Source organism: Staurois parvus, unplaced genomic scaffold (assembly GCF_062004578.1).
Source record: "Staurois parvus isolate SC_StPar_1 unplaced genomic scaffold, SC_StPar_1.0 ptg000365l, whole genome shotgun sequence".
In the NCBI taxonomy this organism is placed as follows: domain Eukaryota; kingdom Metazoa; phylum Chordata; class Amphibia; order Anura; family Ranidae; genus Staurois; species Staurois parvus.
The window spans coordinates 7,078,776-7,101,181 of NW_028318161.1; the positions used below are offsets into that span (position 1 = coordinate 7,078,776).

General features: G+C 40.2%; 2 protein-coding genes across 6 annotated transcripts in view; one reads left to right on the forward strand and one right to left on the reverse strand.

Moving 5' to 3' along the window:
• STOM (stomatin) overlaps nucleotides 1-21,791 on the forward strand; it is a 94,847-nt gene extending 73,056 nt beyond the window's left edge. For all 3 annotated transcript variants that reach the window (XM_089685255.1, XM_089685253.1, XM_089685252.1), the window contains exons 5-7: nucleotides 1,056-1,259; nucleotides 14,804-14,938; nucleotides 18,759-21,791. In XM_089685255.1, coding sequence (XP_089541381.1) covers nucleotides 1,056-1,259; nucleotides 14,804-14,938; nucleotides 18,759-18,953 — 534 coding nt within the window. In that variant the 3' untranslated portion in view covers nucleotides 18,954-21,791. The remainder of the gene's footprint in view (nucleotides 1-1,055; nucleotides 1,260-14,803; nucleotides 14,939-18,758) is intronic.
• A 143-nt stretch (nucleotides 21,792-21,934) lies between these two features.
• The window catches only part of GSN (gelsolin), an 81,896-nt gene continuing 81,424 nt past the window's right edge, over nucleotides 21,935-22,406 (reverse strand). For all 3 annotated transcript variants that reach the window (XM_089685251.1, XM_089685249.1, XM_089685250.1), the window contains one exon: nucleotides 21,935-22,269. In XM_089685251.1, the coding sequence (XP_089541377.1) occupies nucleotides 22,100-22,269 (170 nt within the window). In that variant the 3' untranslated portion in view covers nucleotides 21,935-22,099. The remainder of the gene's footprint in view (nucleotides 22,270-22,406) is intronic.

A 22,406-nucleotide genomic window follows, 5' to 3' on the forward strand; every position in this document is an offset into this window, starting at 1 on the left:
TTTATTTTGATCAGGGCTTTTTTTTCTTCTCAGAATAGGTTCTGGAACTCCCCCCTTCTGAATTACTTCTTGTCTCTGCCCTCTACACATCTCCGAGCACAGTCCCTTGGTTTGACCCCCTACCCACCTCTCAGTACAGATCCTTATAAAGAATACAGAGCCAATTATTAACACATTCCATAAAAACTACCACAAAATACAGATCCCACAAAATAACAAGAAAAGCAGTAAAACAGACTTCCTGCAGCCAGTAGCAATAGACACTCACCTCCAGCAACAATAGACTCTGGCAATAAAATACCACCCCAGCAACAATAGCCCCCCCCCCAGCATCAATAGATTCTCCAGCAGCCAACAATAGACCCCTCCCTCAACAGTAGATCCCTTCTAGCAACAATATATCTCCCAACAGCAACAACAGACCTCCCTGGCAACAATAGACCACCACACAAAAATAGATCCCCCTCCAGTAACAAGATCCCCCAGCATCAACAGGCCTTCCAGCACACCTAAACACCCCTTGCCATTACATACATTTAGTGCTGGAGGTGCCGGAACTGCATTTCCCCATGTTTCTTCTGAAAAAAATCCCTGAGTTTGATGATTTGTTCTGAAGATTTCATTAGCAAAAAATGCCCGTTTTGGCTGATTGCATCCTTCCAATGAAAACATTGCCTTCTCCTGCATACAATGATGTGTACTTGGACCCTTTGATGTGAACGTTTTTCTAAATCCACTACTATGTCAATTTTATTCTCCAGAATCTGAAACTGAACATTTTTTATTGCTTAAATACCGCGTTTATTTTATTTAGATGCAATCAGTTGAAGGAAAGAGAAATCTATTTCACTCATTACATTCTTTGATTCTGCAGATGTTGTGGGATATTAGCTAATGGAAGTGGAGCGGATTTCAGTTCTGTGTAGCATTTCCTGCCATTAGCTGTGATAAAATAATCATCATTTCTCTTTCAGAATGACTGTTTGTTTTGATCCTAGAAGCTGATCTGATGCTCTTAATGTTAATTATCCTGTCATTTTTATTGTATCTTTCAGATTTTGACTAAAGACTCAGTGACAGTCAGTGTGGACGGCGTAGTCTATTACCGGGTACAGGACGCCACCTTGGCTGTAGCGAACATCACAAACGCAGATTCAGCCACCAGACTTCTAGCGCAGACCACCCTCCGCAATGTCCTGGGCACGAAGAACCTGGCTGAGATCTTATCAGACCGGGAGGAGATTGCACATAACATGCAGGTGGGACACCCCAACCGACTGGAGATTGCAGAAAAAATTTCACAATGAGTGCTTGGAAGAATTTGCAAATCCATCCATTTTGTAACTTTGCATTTAAAAATGAGCTCTCTTTCTCAACAAATCACATGACATGTCAGCAATATGTTGGCAATACCTTTCTGTATCTTTTCTGCCTAGTTTTGTAATGTGGGATGAAAAAATGCACTTTGTTGACTGTAATTACTTTAACCCTTTTATATGCTGGCTCTTGAAGTATCAGTTGTTCAGATTGTGCTCATTCTGGAAGAGGCTAATTTAGAGCTATCTTATAGACCTGTAGCTATGTTCAAACTCAGCTCACTGGACCTGAGCATACTTCAAAGGCCTGTATATGTGTAAAGAAGCAAAACGTAGTCAGTCAATGGCCCACATCTGCAACATTTTGCTGGCTGGAAGCTGAAGAGTGGGAAATTTTGAGTGGAGAGTGAAACAATTTCTTTAGAGTACTGGTGATTGGTTGTAGTTGTTTTATTTTCTTCTTTGAGGTCTTTAAATCCCCTTTTCTGTCATCTTTTTTATATAGCATTTTTTTCCCATTCAGTCTGCTAATTAAAGGGAGGGGTTAATTGGTCACAGGTGCTCTAGGTACAATATAAGTTTCTGTAGAACTCACTCTGAACTTGCCTGTATTTTGCTTGCTGCACCTTTTTTGATAAAGTGGGAATTTGATCAATTGGAGTTAAAACCAGAGTTTTACAGGAGTCTTCTAACCTGTAAGTGATATCTGATCTTTGTAAGTAATATTGTAACTGTGAAAATAGGTTCTAGCAAGGTGGAAGGTTTTGTGAGATGCACAGTGTGCAGGATGGATACTGCTGCGACAGATGTGAGCGGGTTGCCCTTCTGGAAGTTCACATTAGAGATCTGGAGGAGCAAGTTGCAGCACTGGGCAGAACCGACAACCTTGAAAGGGGTCTTCTGCTCAATGAGCAGGTAGTTAATGGGATTGATGTGGAGGAGTAAGTCAGGATTATCAAGTAGGAAGATGGGTTACTGTAGTTTGAGGGAGTGGTAAGGGCTCACAGGAAAGGGAGGCCAGCTCTGGGTTTGAACATGCATACAAATTTGCCAAGTTGGGTGAAAATGTAGGGGTGGCAAGCTCAGAGGTGACAGCCCTAGATGTCACTGCTATCCCTAACAACCGGGAGAGCATCCCATCTAGGTGGGGTGGTGAGGGTAGTACAGGAAGGCCAAGACAGTTGGTGGTAATAGGGGATTCTATAATCAGAAGGACTGACAGAATAATTTGTCGCCAGGATCACCTAAACAGAGTGGTTTGCCATCTTCTTGGTGCCAGGGTTTGGCATGTGGTGGACCGGGTTGATCAATTACTGGAAGGGGTTGGGCAGAACCCAGCTGTCTTAGTCCATGTTGATTTCAATGACCGAATACATGGAAGGTAGTGGCTCTTTAAGACTCAATTTAAAGAACTAGGCTGCAAGTTGAGGGAAGGGCCGCCAAGGTGAAAGTCTCTGAAATATTGTCTGTGCCATGCACAACAGAGGAAAGACTGGGGGAGATTAGAGAACTGAATGCATAGGTAATGACTTGGTGTAAGAGGGAAGGATTTGGGTTTCTAGAGCGCTGGGATGACTTTTTTTTTTATTGGGATACAAACTACATATGATGGTTTGCACCTAAATGGAAGGGGGTCTGCTGTGCTGGAGGAAAGGCTTATGGGAAGGTTGGAGGAGTATTTAAACAAAGATTTGTGGGGAGGGGAATTGGATTATAAAGGGTCAGACAAGGGTCAGTCCCTGTTGGTTGGTGAAATGGGGGGATGGCTATGGCAGGTGATAAAAATTGGTTCCTGTGTTACAAAAAACCATTGGAATTGGTACGATTTGTAAGAAAATAATTCATTTGTCACATTTTGCAGGTTTTTTTTTAAGTGTTTGTTTTTCTACCAATGCCAGAAGTCTGCTAAGCAATTAGGTGCGTTAGAAGTTTTGGTGCATGTAGAGAACTATAATTTAATTGGTATTGCTGAATCTTGGCTTTATTCTTCACATGACTGAGCTAATAATATTCCTGGATATGCTCTTTCAGAGAGACAGGGTGAAAGGTGGTGGTGTCTGTCTCTATGTGAGAAGCGATCTCAAAGCGAGTGTGAAAAGAGGACCTGGTTGATGGAGAGTGTGATAAGGCTGAAGCATTACGGGTGGAACAGCACATGGGTGTGCGTATTACAAAGGTGATCAGTGGAGTTTGTTATAAGCCACCCAGTGTTTATTGAGGAGGTGGAGATTCAGCTCCTTGCACAGATCGAAAGGGCTGGGCCAGTGATAATAATGGGGAATTTAAACTACCCAGAAAATGACTAGAGTAATGGCACTACAGGTAAAGTTAAAGGGCAAACATTTATAAACCTATTACAAGACAATTCCATGGTACAGTTCAGAGGCCCCAACTAGGAATGATGCTCTGCTGGGCCTGGTAATCTCAAACCATGCAGAGCTTATTACTAATGTTCATATAAAAGAACATCTGGTTAGCAGTGACCAGAACATGAGTTCATTTAATGTTAGATAAACATTCAACTTTCAAGTGGTTGTAAAGGCTCAAGGGTTTTTTTTTTTTACCTTAATGTATTCTATGAATGAAGGTAAAAAAACTTCTCTGTGCATCATCTCCCCCAATACTCGCCTAAGCCCCCTCTTGATCCAGTGATGTGCACTGGAGTCTCAGCTATCCCGTGACTCCCTCTCCTCTTTGGCTGACGCAGGAGCCATTGGCTCTCGCTGCTGTCAATTGTAGCCAGTGAGCCAATAAGAAGAGGAGGTGGGGCTGAGCCGCAGCTCCGTATGTGAATGGACACACAGAGCAGGGGCTGGGGAGTGCGCATGCTCTAGTGCCCCCATAGTAAGCTGCTTGCTGTTGGGGCATGCAACAGGAGAGAGGGGCCAGGAGTGCTGGCGGGGGCTTGAAAAGAGGAGAATCTGGGCTGCAGTATACAAAACCACTGCATGAAGGTAAAAAAACTTGTGTGCAACAGCCCCCCCCCAATACTCACCTAAGCCCCCTCTCAATCCAGCAATGTGCACTGAAGTCTCGGCTATCTGGGGACTCCCTCTTCTCATTCGCTGAGACAACAGCGGGAGCCATTGGCTCCCACTGTTGTGAACCAATAAGAGGAGAGAGAGAGGTGAATGGACACATGGAGCAGTGGGTGGCATAGTACCAGTGGATTGGCGTAAGGCCAATGTGGTGCCTATTTTTAAGAAGGGGTCAAAATCTTTACCACGTAACTATAGACCTGTTAGTTTAACTTCTATAGTCCGGAAGATACTGGAGATTTTAAAGACCACAGAGATGAGTTCTTGCTGAAAACATAAGCAACAGACCGCATGGACTCCAGAATTGTTTGACCATTTCTGTATTTTCATGCGCTTTCTTTTTATGAGGAGGTAAGCAAAACCTTGGATAGAGGAGTGGCTATGGATGTAGTATACTTAGATTTTGCAAAAGCATTTTACAGTTCCCCACATCTGGCCAATGTGTAAGGTAAAGACTACAGTCTTGGAAAAAAATCAGTTTGTAAATGGATAGAAAAATAGCTAAAAGGCCAAATTCAGAGAGTAGTGGTTAATGAATCATTCTGAATGGTATAGGGTTTAGTGCTGTACCCCAAGGTTCAGTGTTTGGGCCCTTACTTTTTAATATATTTATAAATGATCTAGGGTCTAGGATTAAAAGTAACACTTCAGTGTTTGCAGATGACCTCAAGCTATGCAGTGGAATAACGTCCTTACAAAATGTCTCCAACTTACAAACTGACCTCAATGCACTGTATAATTGGGCAACTATGTGGCAAATTATGTTTTATGCTGATAAATGTAAAGTTATGCCCTTGAGGGTTAAAAATGGAGATGTGAGGGGAAGCCCAGGTGAGCGCTCTTCAACCGTATCCTGCAACATCCAGCCTGTATTGGGCTAATCCTTCATATTTGCTGTTGTGCTCCCAGCAGAGGTGTGTCCAGTTATTCTGAGTATGACAAAGAAGAATAAAGAGGATGAGTCCTCCTCCACTAGGCCTCAACAAGATGGCGCTGAGGCCCTCCTGCAGAGATCAGTGAAAGACAAGCTGAGAGATACTACAACCCGTTTTGGTGCAGTTCACCCGTACACCAGCGAAAGATCCAAGCCCTCCCACCTCAGAATCATCTGATCTGGTTCTGGTGCATTCTCCGGCCTGGGAGAGGGACGCGGCCTCATGGTTCCACTCTCTAGAGGTGCAGTAAGTACAGATGGCATACCGGAGCAGCTTTCTGCCCATATGTCAAACACTGAGCCCATACTCTAAGATATTATGCAGGCCATCACATCATGTCAGTCCACACTGACTAACCTCACTCAGGGCTTCAGTAGTCTCCAAGAGGAGGTGTCACTAATTCATCAGGATCTGTGGAACTTTATGCATGGTGGCTTCAGAAGATAGGATTAGTACAGTGGAAGATCAGCTGCATCCTGTGCAACAATCCTCCAAATTCCATCAGAAACAATTGGCAGTGCAAGATGCCCGGTTGGAAGACCTGGAAAACCAGGCTTGGGATAAATATTCATAGCATAGGCCTCTCTATTAAAAGTCTACAGACTTGCCTTCTGTTTTTTCAGAGAAGCGCAGACAGCTTTTCACCTATGTTCCCGGTTGAAAGGTCTCACAGGGTCCCTGCTAAGACTAAACCCCCCCCCCCCAGGTGAGTACTCAAATCCTTCCTGCTGAAAAGATTGAATTACAAGGAAGGCCCGTCTGCAGAGGGATATATTTGTGGATAGTGGAAAAGTTAAATACTCAGAGGTGAAGAAACGCCTGCTCCAGTTAGAAATTACTTACTCCACTTTATATCCAGCCAACAGAAATTACTTACTCCACTTTATATCCAGCCAACAGAACCACACACTACTTTGGTACTCCTGCAGCTGCAGTTAACTGGCTGGACCAAAATGAACACAATCTGCAGGCTTAAGCTCCGACATGAATCCTCAGGGAAGTTTTTGCTGAAAGTTCGTGTATTTGTTCTACTTTGACACCTGACAGTGTATGGAGAACCTGAATTCACATAAGCAAACTGTTCTGTTTGGAGAAACCTTGCCTGATGAAGTTGCGTGGCACGTGATGCAACGCGTTGGTACGCAACTTCCGGGCGTAGAGGCCATATTGGTACACCCAGCCCATGCAGTACACCCATAGTATGTGGTGAAATGTGTTTTTTTTTTTTATGGGAATACATGTGAGTGTATTATTGGCTTTTATCTTGCATTAAGTATTAAAAACAATATTGCACTATGGAGGAATTTTTTTGTATCTCACTAACATGATCCTGAGTGGAGAAGGTGGAGAGTGAGCTGTATTGCAGTACCATTATCTTAAGGAAGCTATGAGGAGAAGGAGTTGCTGCATAAAGGAGTATATGTGACATCTTTCCCTGTGGTGAGAAAGTACCCTTAAGGACCGTTTGGGGTGATCCTAAAAGCGTGTTGGCCCTTAGGGTCAAGGTTTGGAGGTGAGCTGGTATTTCTGCTGTTTTGAGGATTTGAGCTGGTATCTCTGCTGTTTTGAGGATTTGACACTAGAGTGAAGATCAACAGTTCACTTCATCACCTGCATGATTTTTTTGCTGTTTGAAAGATCACGCAAATGTGTTTATTAGACTTTTCTTTGGGGGTATTTGTTTAATTAGGAATTGCTCATTATTTTTTTTTTTTTATTTATTTCATCAAAAAGGCACCGTATTCAATGTTTATAAGGCACTAATACACTATTATACATTTTCCCTTTGTATTAAGGGACCACGATTGCCAAATCACTATATTTAACCCTTACAGGGTTTATAAAGGGGGAATTTTTTTGTATCACGGAGTGTTACAACAAGTGTATTTTGTGGGCATCACAAGATTGCACTTTATTGGATGCATATGAGATCAGAGCACATTTTGTATATTGGTTGTCACTTAATAAATGAACAGTGCTCTACTTAAATAATGAATAACAACATAAATATTATTTATCAGCACTTCACTAAAATAAAAAAAATATATAGTATAGGTTTTCACTTCCCTGTGATTGCGTGGGTTTCCTCCGGGTACTCCAGTTTCCTCCCACACTCCAAAGACATGCTGGTAGATTAATAGGCTCCTGTCTAAAATTGTTCCTAGTATGTGTATATATGAATGTGAGTTAGGGACTTTAGATTGTATGCCCCTTGAGGGTTAGGGACTCATGTGAATGTACAATATATGTATGTAAAAGTGCTGTGTAAATTGACAGCGCTATATAAGTACCATAAATAAATAATTGTTAGAGGTTGAGTGATAACAGCTATAAATTAGGTTCACCTATACAAGCGCAGGAGGATTTTTTTCATTTTACTCGCCTAGGATATGTTGACCTCCATAGCAGTTTAAGACTCCTTAGACTATAGTGGCTGTAACTAATGGAGTTATTAGTACTCCCTAGCACCATCTCATGAGACTGATGATCCCTCCTAGAAGTGGCTCCTGCGTGGAGCAAGTTCATTTTGTTTTCTGTTTTTTGTATTTTTTTTTTTTTTTTTTATTGGCCTCCTTTTTTATGATAAAGGTATTACAGCTTGGCACACATCTATTCCAAGAACAGACTGTCGGCTCTACGGTATCCTGGAACTGTCCAATGAAGCTCAATTCTGCTATTGTTCACGCGTTGTGACTTTTCTGTATTTAATTGGGGGAGGTGTGTGATCTCTTCTCCAGAATTCAAGTCTTACAATAACAGGTTTACCATTCTTGTCCCCCCTTTTTTTTAATTATATGATTTTGTGTGGGTCCATGCAGACTCTGTAATTCATTCTTTTTCCCATTTTATCTGTTCTTCTAAGATGAGTAAGTCCAACACTGTTACAGTATACTGGTATTTACGTGGGCTCGGAGACCTAAATCGGTGTTTTGCCTTGTCCTCTACTCTTAAGGGCATGTTTCCATTGCTTATTTGCCTGCAGGAGACTAATTTAAATAAGGATACTCTCAGCTTTCTGAAGAGAGCTCAATACCCCATTCACTATCATTCCATTTATACTTCCTATTCCAAGGGGGTAGCCATTTTAATTGCTAAAGAGGTAGATTTATCCTGCAGGCAGGTATGTGGACACAAGATAGATTTATTTTTCTGTACTGCATGATATACCCTAAGTCATTTTGTCTTGCAAAATATTTATATTCTCCCGCCATACTCGCCTGTGGTGATACAGGAGTTTCTAAAATTTGCCTCAGACAAACCTGACATCCCCTGGATGTTGAGAGATTTCAGAACTTATTTAACATCTTCCTTGGATAAATTTAGCTGTGTATACAGGGGTGAGAGGTCAGATAGTACTTCTTTTGCTAAATATATCAAAGAATTAGGACTTGTTGATCTTTGGCAAATTCACAATCTTACAGCTAAGCAATACGCATGCTTCTCTAAAATGCACATGGCTCTCTCCAGAATAGATTTAGTGCTGGGTTCACTGCCAGTGTTACTGCTTGTCATTGATGTACACTATGCTGCTAGAGGGCTATCTGACCACTCTCCTTTTGTTTTTGACATTAGTATTGCATACTTCAAATAGCAGTAATTTGTGGAAGGTTAACCCATAATGGTTGCCTTTGTTCCCATCTCATGAAGAGGTGTCTTGTGTGTTTTTTAAAGGAATTTTTGCGGTTCCACAAACCCTCTAGCACTATTGTGGGAAAGCTCATCTCCGGGGTATCCTCATCTCCCAAATAACAAAAATGAAACCGAAAGCTAGAGTCCAGGAACAACATATTGCTAATGCAGTCTCTGATGTGGAAGCTATCTGCTCCCTCTAAAGAGAATCGGTTGATCTGGGAACAATTACAGAACACATACTCCTCCTTTTCCCTATAAAAAGCAGAGCAGAAACATTTTTTCTTGCAACCGGCATTCTTTGAGGAAGGGGAGAACACTGGTCACTAGCTGGCAATGATGGTCAAGGCCTTGAATCCCTTAACGTCTGTATTTCTGAAATACGCGATTTCCTTTACTTCTTCCTAAATCTATGAATAAGACTGTGATCATTGTTCTATTGAAACCAGGTAAAAATCCCTTTATATCCAGAATCATATAGTTCAATCTCATTTTTCACTTCAGATATTAAGATCTTTGCGAAGATATCGGCAAATAATTTATCAAGCTATATGGAATCCCTTATTCACCTAGCCCAATCAGGTTTTATACCGACTAGGGCTACTGAAAATAATCTTAGCCCTATTGTCCATATTGTCTGTGGGAATCTAGCTGCATAGAGTGACAAAACAGACTTTTTCTCAGCTGCAAAGCATTTGATGGCATTGAATGGAATTTTCTGTGGCAAGTATTGTGCCACGTTTTATCAGATAGGTTAAGCTCCTTTTTGTTTTATTCCTCCCCCTCCGCAAGAGTTTAGGTTAACTAACATATTTTGGAGCCTTTTCTGCTTCACCAGGGCACGAGGCAGGGATGTGCTTTCGTCCCTTCTTTTTGCCCTGGCAATTGGTACAATTGGAGTCAATGGTAGAGAAGGATCTGGGTGTTCTGGTAGATCATGAGCTTAATAATGGTATGCAATGCCAAACTGCGGTTTCCAAAGCAAGCAAAAGCCTCTATTGTATTAAGTATATAACCAGAGAGAGATATCCTTTTGCCCCTGTACAAATCATTCGTAAGACCTCTTTTGGAATATGGTGTTCAGTTTTGGGCACCAATTCACAAAAAGGATGTTTGGTAACTGGAGAGTGCAGAGAAGGGCAACCAAACTGATGGGAAGCATGGAGGAGCTTAGCTATGAGGAAAGATTAGAGGAACTGATGATTTTATTCTCCCTTGAGAAGAGATTTGGGGGGATATAATCATGTATAAATACATAAGTGGTCCATATAGTGAACTCTGTGATGACCTCAAGGTGAATAACTCTACACCGGGGACAAAGGGGTACTCTTTACATCTGGAGGAAGAAATTTATTCTACAAAATACTGAAAGGTTTCTTCACAGTGAAAATGTAGAACAGACTCCCTCAAGAGTTGGTTCTGGACAGATCAGTAGATTGCTTTAAAAAAGGGTATAGATTCTTTCCTAAATGTACTTGATGTAACTAGACAGTAACACTTCTAGGTAAAGTTGATCCAGGGAATATCTAATTGCCTCTTGGGGGGGATTTTTTTTTTTTTTTATTTCCCCTGCAGGAGCAAACTGGATCATGCTTTGCTGGAGGTTTTTTTTCTCCTTCCTCTGGATCAGCTGTAGGTAGAGGATATAATTTTTGTGTTTTTTTCCTTTTTAGGGTTGAACGAGATGGACTTTTTTTTTTTTTTTTTGAGCCAGACTAACTATGTAACCTACAGCATTCTATTTCCTAGGAAGGTGAACTTGAATGCTTAGTGTTGTGTGGTGTTTTTGCAAAATGAAGCTGTTTGTAGTCAGTTTAATCTCCCCCGTCAAGCAGTGTTGGCAAACCAACCTAATATGTCCCATTAATAACTAAGCCCCTTCTAGAGAGCTTAGTAATCGTTGATCTGTGCTAGGTTACACAGTGCATTGGGTCCTATGCAATCATCCTGAAACATCAACAGTTTCCTATTAAAAGTTAAGTTTAGGCAGATGTACAGTTGTGTTCAAAATAATAGCAGTGTTGAAAAAAGTGAATAAAGCTCAAAATCCTTCTAATAGCTTTTATGTCCATACACACAAATGCATTGGGAACACTACACATTCTATTCCAAATCAAAACATGAAGAAAAATAGATCAAACATTTTTTCAATTTGTTTAGAGGAACACAAATTTGAACAGTCTAATATTCACTTTTTTTCAGTTTGTATTCTTCTTTACAAACTCAAACATTCACTATATAAACACTGCTATTTTTTTGAACATTTTGCTTTCCTTTGAATCACTTAATGAATAGTTTGTTGTATAAGCACTGTTTCTGAGAACTGCTGTACATCGGTGTTGCATGGAGTCAACCAACTTCTGGCACCTGTGAACAGGTATTCCAGCCCAGGATGATTGGACTACATTTCACAGTTCTTCTCTATTTCTTGGTTTTGCCTCAGAAACTGCATTTTTGATGTTACCCCACAAGTTTTCTATTGGATTACGATCTGGGGATTGGGCTGGCCACTCCATATTGTCAATCTTGTTGGTCTGGAACCAAGATGTTGCACGTTTACTGGTGTGTTTGGGGTCGTTGTCTTGTTGGAACACCCATTTCAAGGGCATTTCCTCTTCAGCATAAGGCAGCATGACCTCTTCAAGTATTCTGATGTATTCAAACTGATCCATGATCCCTGGTATGCGATAAATAGGCCCAACACCGTAGTATGAGAAACATCCCCATATCATGATGCTTGAGCAACCATGCTTCACTGTCTTCACAGTGTACTGTGGCTTGAATTCAGTGTTTGGAGTCGTCTGACAAACTGCCTCCGGCCACTAGACCCAAAAAGGACAATCTTACTTTCATCAGTCCACAAAATGTTGCACCATTTCTCTTTAGGCCAGTCAATGTGCTCTTTGGCAGGTTGTAACCTCTTCAGCACGTCTTTTTTTCAACAGTGGGACTTTGCGGGGGCTTCTTGCAGATAGCTTGGCTTCACATAGGCATCTAATTGTAACAGTACTCACAGGTAACTTTAGACCTTCTTTGATCTTTCTGGAGCTGATTGTTGGCTGAGTCCTTGCCATTTTGGCTATTCTTCTATCCATTCGAATGGTAGTTTTTCGCTTTCTTCCACATCTTTCAGGTTTTGGTTGCCATTTTAAAAGCGTTTGCGATCATTTTAGCTGAGCAGCCTATCATTTTCTGCACCTCTTTATATGTTTTCCCCTCTCCAATCAATTTCTAATCAAGGTACGCTTTTCTTCTGAACAATGTCTGGAACGACCCATTTTCCTCAGAATTTCAGAGAGAAATGCACTGTAACCAGCATGTACAACATTTGCTGCCTTCCTTCCTTTAAGGGCAATAATTGCCACCTGTTTTTCAAAGAATGAATGACCTCACTAATAGAACTCCACACTACTATTATTTTGAACATGCCCCTTTCAATTAGTGATTCAATTACACAGAATCAGCAGCATGCATGGCATGACTGTTGGATTTCTATTACTCTGCTACACCTGCTAGTAAATTATTTGCCATGTAGAAATATTTCTACCAAAAGCAGTGATTGATCAGGTTAGTGATGTCTGACTGCTATTATTTTGAACATAACTGTACAAAACACAATCATTGATACAACTGAGATTTTTTTTTTCTTTTCTTTTACATGCAAGCTGTGGAAGTACCTTAATTTGTCCCTGTGTCAGCCTCTTGTTGTCTCTATAGAGCTGGGCTGGAGAAGGAAAAAATGCAAAAAGAACCAATCAGTTTAGGGTGCATTCAAACCTGTGAATGCACCAGCACTCCGATTAGATTTGAGAACCGTAGTAGGGGTTCCTGCAATTAGCTGTGGGCGATAGAACCATTGAAAGCAATGGGTGGTTGCCTGTTCCTAAACCTAATCGCAATCACTCATGCAGCGATTACATGCACGTGATCGTCCCTGCCTGTGTATAGGGCTGATTACTTGATTGTGATCGCTGTATGAGTGGCTACGATTAGATGTGGGAGCCAGCAGCCTCCTATTGCATTCGATGGAGCTGCCTCCTGCAGCTAATCACAGGAATCCCCACTGGGGTTCTCACATCTAATTGGAGTGTGGGTGCATTTGCAGAGGTGAATGTATGCCTATGTATGTACAAGAAGCATGCTATTAGGAAAAAGAAACTCAGTTTGTGGTTTCTCTTTTCCCTGTTCTGGCTGACATGGTCTCGGGAGGAAGTGGGTTAACTGATGCTGCCTATCATATGGAGCACACAGCTGGTTGCAGACATAAAGGACTGTGAGGGAAATATCTGAATTTAACCCCTTGGCGCTGGCACCTTCCAGCCCATTAAGGGGTTGTAGGTAGCGGGAGGGGCTTGTGATCATGTGACCACCGTGATAGGCTGTGACAGTGGTCACATGCTTGGAAAGCTCCTGCTCACAAGTAGAGATCAGGGGCTTTCCATTAGCCGCCGGACTGCTGGGAGCAAGCTTGGCTCAATTCGGTTTTGCTTTGAATAGGCATATATGTGGCCTCTTGGCAGGGGCGGACTGACAACTCATGGGGCCCCTGGGCAATAGGGAATCATGGGGCCCCTGTGTCCTTGCCCAAACTCAAAAAAGCCTATGAAAAAGGTACTGGGGTATTTCATGGGGCCCCCTACTGACCCCCGGCAGTGCCCGAGTTTTCAAAGGGTCAGTCCGCCCCTGCCTCTCAGTATTAAGGCCCATCACCAAAAGGCCACATATGAGTGCGGCTGGTGGGAAGGAGCTAAAATATCTACACCAGCTTTTGCTGCAATATTAATCTTATCTTTTAATTATGCTATTCATTTTCATCTTGTTCATCTTTGACTAGAGCTCTACTCTCATACGGAGTGTGATAGAGGGAGACTATAATGAAAGTGTTTATTCATTCCTCCGCACCAAACAGACACAGTGGCTCTGCCACCCACATCTACATGAATGGAAAGATATTCCCGCTTTTAGTTCCTCACATATCTGTCTGCATTCTGTAAACTCTGAATTCCATTTGACACTAAAGTAGTGCCTACTAAATCCAAATAATGTGCATAGATCTGCTCAGGGAGCCACAAAACTCCATAAATGTCATACTGATTTTGTCCAGATTAAGTTCAAAACTGAAACTAACATTCATCACATTTATAGATCACAATTTAAAAAAAATTGCTTTATAACTTTGCTTTTTACCAAAATAATCTCTGCAAAAATTTCTCAAAGTGGCAGTTAGCAATTACTATTTTATCATTTCACAGAAACTGCAAAAACAGTTCTCTGACATGCATGGCAGTGGCAAGCTACACATGTTTTTTTCTTCTTGATATGAAAAAGATCAATGACATGTTATAAGGAATTATTAAATCAGCTAGGATTAGTTCTACCACCTCGAGTGGATGTGTGATCTGAACATACAAAGTTTTAAAGGTTCTGTACACCTTCATGGTGACCATTAATACAAACTGTTAAACCGTTTCCTAAAGCGGGCTGGTTCAGTCCTGAAATTGTTGGAAAGCATCATTTTGGCTATGCTTCTCCCAGCTAATTTTTCAGCAGCCAGTCATAAGAAATCTGATAAAAGGAATCCAGGGATATTCCCTTTGACATAAGTCCATATACTAAGGCCAGAGCCTGCTACTAGTGTGTATTACTAACTTTTAGTAACCGGCTGGGGAAAAAAAAAAAAAAAACCCTTGCTAGACTATCCTAGTGCCTCTCAATGCCAGCAAGAGAAAATGTAATGTTTGATTTGCTAGCTTGGCTTGATGTGCTTGTATTAGCTGTATTGTATTTTTTTTTTTTTTTTTTTTTTAAATACCAAAACAGGTATTCCAGTCACATCTGAAGATTTGTCACTCATTTTATATATGGGTACTTTTTCTGTTTGCAGTCCACACTTGATGCTGCCACTGATGACTGGGGCATTAAACTAGAGCGTATGGGGATCAAGGATGTCAAGTTGCCAATTCAACTTCAGCGGGCCATGGCAGCAGAAGCTGAGGCTACCAGGGAGGCAAGAGCCAAGGTAAGCGGATAGGCAGAGTTGTGTTTATTCTATGGTCAATCTACAAAAAGTGAGTAACTGTGCCTTGTGATTGCTGCAACTGAAATTCTCTACTACATCTGTGTTATTAATCTTCACTAAATGTATAATTCAGCATATTACACATTTTGGGATGATGGAATCAGGTGACTCACCAATTCCTCACTTGTTGATTATTGCAAAAGATAATGATCACACAATTTATTTCCACCGATCAGGATTGTATGACTCTAAACAGCTATGGGATTTATACCTCTGCAACTCACCTAGCACAGGTGTCACCAGCCCACCATTTACTGGTCAAGAATTGTGTGCTTCTTCCACTTAGTATAAAATGTAGTTTACTTAGCAACAGTCCATAAAAAATACCAATTTTATAGATGCCCTTCTGCTTCCCTAGCTCCATCACAGATAAGAGATCTGTAAGTCGTACGGAATAACATTTACTGTCCAATATACACCAGGACACAATTTTATGTCCTTTTCTACACTTTCAGGAGATACTGAGTTTGTCCCACAGCTTCTTTGTTACCTGCAGCTCATGGCCTAGAAGCAGTAGATTAGACTTTGAAAACTAATATCTAATGACCCTTTAACTTTGTATCCTTAAGGTTCAGGTCCCTAAAAGCTTTATCTATAAACTGGACATACATCTCATCCACTTTCACGTATGCAAAATTGCTGGCAATTAGTAATCCTCACATTATTGGATGATGATTGGGATGACGTTTGTTGGTGTATGTCCAGCCTATTACTTACACTGGAAACAACAAAATTCTGTTTTGACAATTATTTTCAAAATTTGGTGGGGGGGGGGGGGGTGGATTTTCGACTACATTTCACACGGTTTGATTTTTTTTTTTTTTTTTTTTAAGCCTTCTATAAATGTATATCCTAAAATCAATCTTTTGACAAGCAAGGGCCACTTAATTTAGTAACCAAGCACAGGCCCCAATGAAATGGTTCAGAATTTAAAAATTTGTTACAGTGGGTAACAATCACCCCCCCAAAATCATTTTGTTGCCCATCACTCCGCCTGGGACAGGAGCTGGTGCTACAGAGGAAGCATAAGCGTGTGCAGCTCATGCTTTCTCAACTGCTGGCACTGGCTAAATGCACTGTGATGCCCTGGGATGGTGCAAGGTCAGAGCGAGATAAATAGGTTGCTGACCCCAGGCATGTGCTTCCCTGGTTTGAGGGACATGGGTTGAGTACCCCAGCCTTAATATGTGTGTCCTAAAAATAAACTAAGGGAAAGGGGAAATGAGTCAGGATCTGGTAAAGATGATAGACAATGTTGATGTTCTTCTGTATGCAGCCCCCCCAAATGGCCCCATATCATGTCTGATAACTTGTACACCTCACCATTTTGTACAAACAGTTATCGTAAAGCTATTGTGCACAATAAAAATTTTTTTTGCATTCACTATAAAATCCTTTTCTTGGGAGGCTATTCAAGGATACAAAAAGTCTTTAACCTCTGGGTTATATTTCTGCATAAAGAAGAATGGACAATGAAAAAAAAAAACCTGTCGACCAGTTCAGGATATCCCACCTTCTACTATCACTATGCCTCAGTTTTGTAGAAAAGCATTATTGAGAACATGATAAACACATAGGGGTGGGACCCATGTCCCACAATGGACTCAAAGAAAAAGATTTGTGGTCCGTACAAAAATCTTGTTTTCAATCTCGTCCAGTGTGGAACAGTTTGTTTTTTTTTTTTTTTTTTTTAAAGTTGGGGCATCCAAAACAGTCCAACTGAGGACTGGGCCCCATAGCAGGCAATTGCTAACAGGTACAGGAAAACAAGGAAGTGGGGCAGCACATAAGAACCAAAGTGCAAAATGTAAGTAATAAGGGATGCAGCGCTACATTCAAATAATGCAACTATGTGAATGAGGGATCTTAAACAACAAATTAAGTGAAATGAAATACCAATGTTAATAATAAATATCAATACGTGCTCGTTAATAATATCATTAACACAAATGAAGTAAATAGCTCAAAACTGGTGAAAAACATAGGAAAAACCCCATCCATATATATATGAATGAAGCAAATTACACATATATATGGTGCAATCCCACGTGCCTATTGTGAAGTGAAAATGATTGTAATAATAATACAAACAAAATGATATCTCAAAATCCAAAAAATATATATACTAATGGTGACAAAACAGTAAATGGTGCTTCCAAATAATACTGTTAGTGACCATAAGTGAAACTCGTGCAAATTTCTGAGTGCGTCCAAATCTGAGAATCCAACCACCATCTGGATTAGCCTCTCACCTCATCCCTTCGACCCTTGCGGATCAAAGAGCAGTAGTGGATCCCTCTCACGGATCCTCCAAGCAATGAAACACTCCAAGGGCAGTTTTCTCAGACCAATATTCCCACACTGGCTCTTCTCCAGGAAAAGTTGTAGTATCAATCTGGAAAGGGCTGATACTGGACGAGTTAGAGACCTGGAAGGATTGTTCTGCCTTGCTGGGATTTGTGTAATGTGTAATTTGCTTCATTCATATATATATGGATGGGGTTTTTCCTATATGTTTTTCACCAGTTTTGAGCTATTTACTTCATTTGTGTTAATGATATTATTAACGAGCACGTATTGATATTTATTATTAACATTGGTATTTCATTTCACTTAATTTGTTGTTTAAGATCCCTCATTCACATAGTTGCATTATTTGAATGTAGCGCTGCATCCCTTATTACTTTCATTGTATATAATCACTGGTATACGATTTGATGTTAGCAGCTTTCTTTGGGATTTAGACACATTTATTTTTGCTTAAAATTTAAACACTTGGGAGCGCAGGAGGTTCACACCATCAAAGTGCAAAATGTGCCTGCGCAACAAACTATGATACAGCATAATAGTAGCGGGTTAGCACTCACTTTGTAGCACCCACATATACCAGGTTACGTATAAATATTCAATAATAATGTGCAGTGCTAGTAAATTGATCAATAATTATTTTTCAGGTTCATGTTTGTCATATGTGTTATCGGGGTTTATACATATCTTTAACTATCCTTTACACTGTTCAACATTTATTTCCTCAACGTCCATAACAAAGTGCATCGGTATTGGGAAAAAAAAAAAATGAACACAATTCAATAAATCTTCACCATATAAATAAAAAGGACTTGACCTTCAAATTAATAGGTCAAAACTGGCATTGAATTATGTAATATTGGAAGATAACTACACCCTCCTTTTAATTGAACCTTGGGACACTGACTTGCTGCAGTCTTGCTCAAGCAGTACAGAAAATACATCAAAGTAATAGAACCACATCTATTGCACTTTAGTTAAAATTGGTTCATTCATTAAAATATATATATATGTCTAGTTTACTCACACTGAAAGAAATATAGCCAGCATAAGGAAGTATCCACTTCTCTGTATCTAATGGTTCATGGTTCCTGATCTCCAGACTGCTAGTAAGTCTGACTTCTCTCTAAGAATGATACTTGGTGGCAGGAGTACCAATCTTTCCTTCAGAAATTAAAGGGATGCTTTTTTTTTTTGTCAGCACAACAGGTTTTATTCAAAATCAGGTAATATCCTCCTAGGCATTATAGAAAGAAAAAAAAGAAGCATCTGCTTGGTTGCTTTGGACAAAGCAAACACTGCCCTTGCCAGTTTTATGAGAGTTCCTCAACTTATGCATAGATAATTTGGCACTGATAAAAATGTGTGTTCCCACTGGCATAAACACCTGTATATCTAATTACCAATCCAGATGATTATTCAAAATAGTTATTTGATATTTCTCTCACTTCAGGTAATCGCAGCAGAGGGTGAGATGAACGCTTCCAGAGCTCTTAAAGAAGCTTCCATTGTAATCACAGAGTCCCCAGCCGCCTTGCAGCTCAGATACCTCCAGACACTGACCACCATCGCTGCAGAAAAGAATTCCACCATCATCTTCCCATTGCCCATCGACATGTTGCAGGGACTGATGGGTGGCAGGAAGTAGCACACCCCCCCCCCTTCACCAGGGTTTAGAAAGAAAGTTCTATGTATCAAATCATTGCCTATAAATTCCCAATGCCTATAAAAACATTTTTTAATTTTTGCTTTGCCTTGTCAAGTCGGATACAAAAATATATTTTTACATATCATTTATATTGAATTTATCTGTAAGACCACTGACTGTTTCAAGATATTTAGTTGTGACAACCTAATCCATGTATGGCTTTATTACAGCACGGCAAGAGTAATGTGCAATAACCAGCCTTCATTCTTGCTTAGTTCACAGCTCTGAGAAGAATGCGAGTTTGGTTGGTTGCCAGGGTTTTCTTTACTATGCAAGGTCTTTTGCTCAGTTCAGTAATTCTGCAGTTGGCTTCAATGCCAGCATACAGTCCAGTAGTAAGACCCACTAAGAGCAGCATTAAGCCGTCAAATTCTGGGAGGTGAAGACAAAACCAGAATTGTCAAAAAAAAAAAAAAACTGAATATGAAGAAACAAGTACTGTTTGAAAATGTGGGCTGTGGAATGACACCTACTGAGGCCAACACTGTTGCATTTTTTTTTTCTGTACAAAACAAATTTCTACTACAAGGAAAAACACATGAAAAGCGGAGTGCTGATTAAATAAAAGGAAACTTAGCTGGTGAATAAAAGGGCCAGTTCACATGAAACACTGGGAATTTCCAGATCTGTAAGATTTTCTATAACAATCTCCTGTAGGTTTGTTCTTGGACTGTTGAATTGTGCTTACACATCCCCACCCTTTTAACACCTTCCTGCCTAGAGCAGATTGATGGCCGGGCGGGACACTCACCATTGCGACTGGGAGTCATATGAAGTGCTGTCAAAGTCAGCCGTGTGATGTCACCGCCTGTGTCCAAAGGACTCAGCCGATGACACTGGCAATAGGGGCAGTGTAGTGATAATGTCATCTGACCAATCACATGTCGATTGTATAAAATGAATGACATGACAGGAAGCCATCCATTGTATACAATTGTGTTTGCATCATGTGACTGCTTTGATCAATCATAGCCCATCTGTATCATGTGACGAGCTTTGCCCAATCACAACAAACAACTGAATCAGTTTCATGCAGTAACAATGATTACAAATATCAAATACTTTGGTACTGGCAATCATAATGAGTAAAAAAAAAAAAGTTGATCACTTGCCCAAAGTAGTTCAAGGTTACTATGGTAACATGGTATTGATTTGGCCACTGTGTTAAAAAAAAAAGTAAAAATGAAAAAAAGTAAAAAAAATTTGGAGAAAATTTTTTTTTTTTTTTTTACATACTGTCACCAGTCAGTGTCCCTGACCAGTCAGCTTTTTTTTTTTTTTTATTTCTACATTTTCCTAAAAATTACAACCTCCAAAAAACTCACATTTCCTTTTTACTAAAATACCCTGGACTGTTTATTTTCCAAAAATGTTTAATTTGGGGGGTATTTGTACTATGCTGGGGTTTTTGGGCCTCAAGAAATGAGATTGGCCATCAGAGTCCACAAACCATGGTCTGACAATTGATTAATCAATGTACCAACTTTCCTACAGACCAAATAATATACACTAATTTGGGGTATTTTCACGATAAATGTAGCAGAATACATTTTGACCTAAATTTATGAAGAAATTTTCTAACAAAAACAAAGAAAAATGAGTTTTTCTCCAAAGTTTCAGGTTGTTTGTTTATTTAGCAAAAAAAAAAAAACTCATTTCTTTTGGTGGTATTTAATCGCCACTATTTGTGTGAAAAAAAATTATTTTTTTTTATGGGTACTGTGTTGCATGATCGCGTAATTGTCAAAGTGCAACAACACTGAAAGCTGAAAATTGGCCTGGGCAGGAAGGGGGTAAAAGTGCCCGGTATTGAAGTGGTTAATTGTATGGGTGGTATAAGAATTTCATTCCTTTTTATTTCCCTTTAGTTTTGGAGCCTGAACCTTTTTTAAAAACGAAATCATTTTTCTTCATGCAGCTCATTTCCTGTTCAGTAAAGTACTGATGTGTGCTGCAGGCAGCCCCTCCCAACCCAAACCACCAACATATACAGTCACAAATGTTAACACCCTTTCAGCTCTTTCAACAATGTTTAAGTTATCACAAGCTAACTGGAGTCACTGACAAGAGCATTGTAGAGCGCGTGAAAATTGCTGTCTGTATTCTAGATACATTGCAACATCATCTTTTGTGTAGCAGTTTGTTTAGTAGATGGTGTGGCTCTTACACCTACAGGAGCATCCCAGCCAACCATAGTGCAGCAGTGACAGACTTTCACACCTCCCTCCCTGTCCTAGCTCCTGAATGAATAGGACATTAATGACAGAAAACAAAACAATCCAAAGTTAATTGAAAATTTTCCTAATAAAGCTTTCTAGCTTCCCTAGTGGGCCATTAGTGTAATGAACAGCTTCAGTGACCAATAATAGAGCTGTCATGTAGGCTGGGCTGAGAGGAACTTTTAGAGACATAAAACCTTCATAGAATGTCAGCTACCTATACCTCTGGATCTACTGATCATTTTGACACAAGCCCACTGTGATTAGATGACTTTATAATTCCCCCAGTGTGAATTTACAGCCCCTGGAGGGGTAATTAGGGCTGCTGCTGTTAGAGCAACTGAATACAGCTTAGCTGAAACGAAAGGTGTTTTACTGTATTCTTGTAAACAGTTTTTATATTTTTTGGGTTGTTAGAATATTTAAAAACATTGTCTTCTGAAACTTATTATTCTGAACAGATCTTGTTTGTTTGTTCATATGTTCTTCCAATCAAGAGATTATGTAATGAAGGTCTTTCAAAGCATTTGTTATCAAGTAAATGATGTATTTAATGTTTTGTCTGCCTGTTCTATTCATTTTATTTAGTACTGGAAATCAGAATTTGTAATTATATTATCCAGGTTCAGTGCAGCCTAAATGCAATATACTGAACAGCAATACCCTTTCCATGTACATTCAGAAACTGGACTGCACTCAGGATTCGTTCAAGCTTTTATTACTGTTTAAATATCCAAAAGTTGCACTGGAAGGTATAACAAAAGATTTTGGTTATTGCACAGCTAGTGGGGGAGGGGCGGAGTTATGAAACGTCTCTGGAAGAATCTAGAGGCAGTGAAGGCACAGGGACCGCACTCCATGAACACGTCACATGTTCAGTTCCGCCAGGGCTTTCTCCAGGGGATCCACCTCCCAGTAGTCATTGTCCCAACCCAGGAACCAGCCAGTGAACGTGGGTGGCTCAAAGCCTTGCTTGATGACCGCAATAGGAGTCCTCTTGTCACGATTGGCTGGGTCAGTTTCAATGTATTTTGATGCTGAAAAACAATGGTGAAAATGATAGTCTGTATACAATCAATCAACTTAAAACTTATAAAAGAGTAGATTGATTAGTGGAGGGATTGATCTTGGTAGTTGATACACTAATTTTGCCAAAAGATTAGTGGTCGCTTCT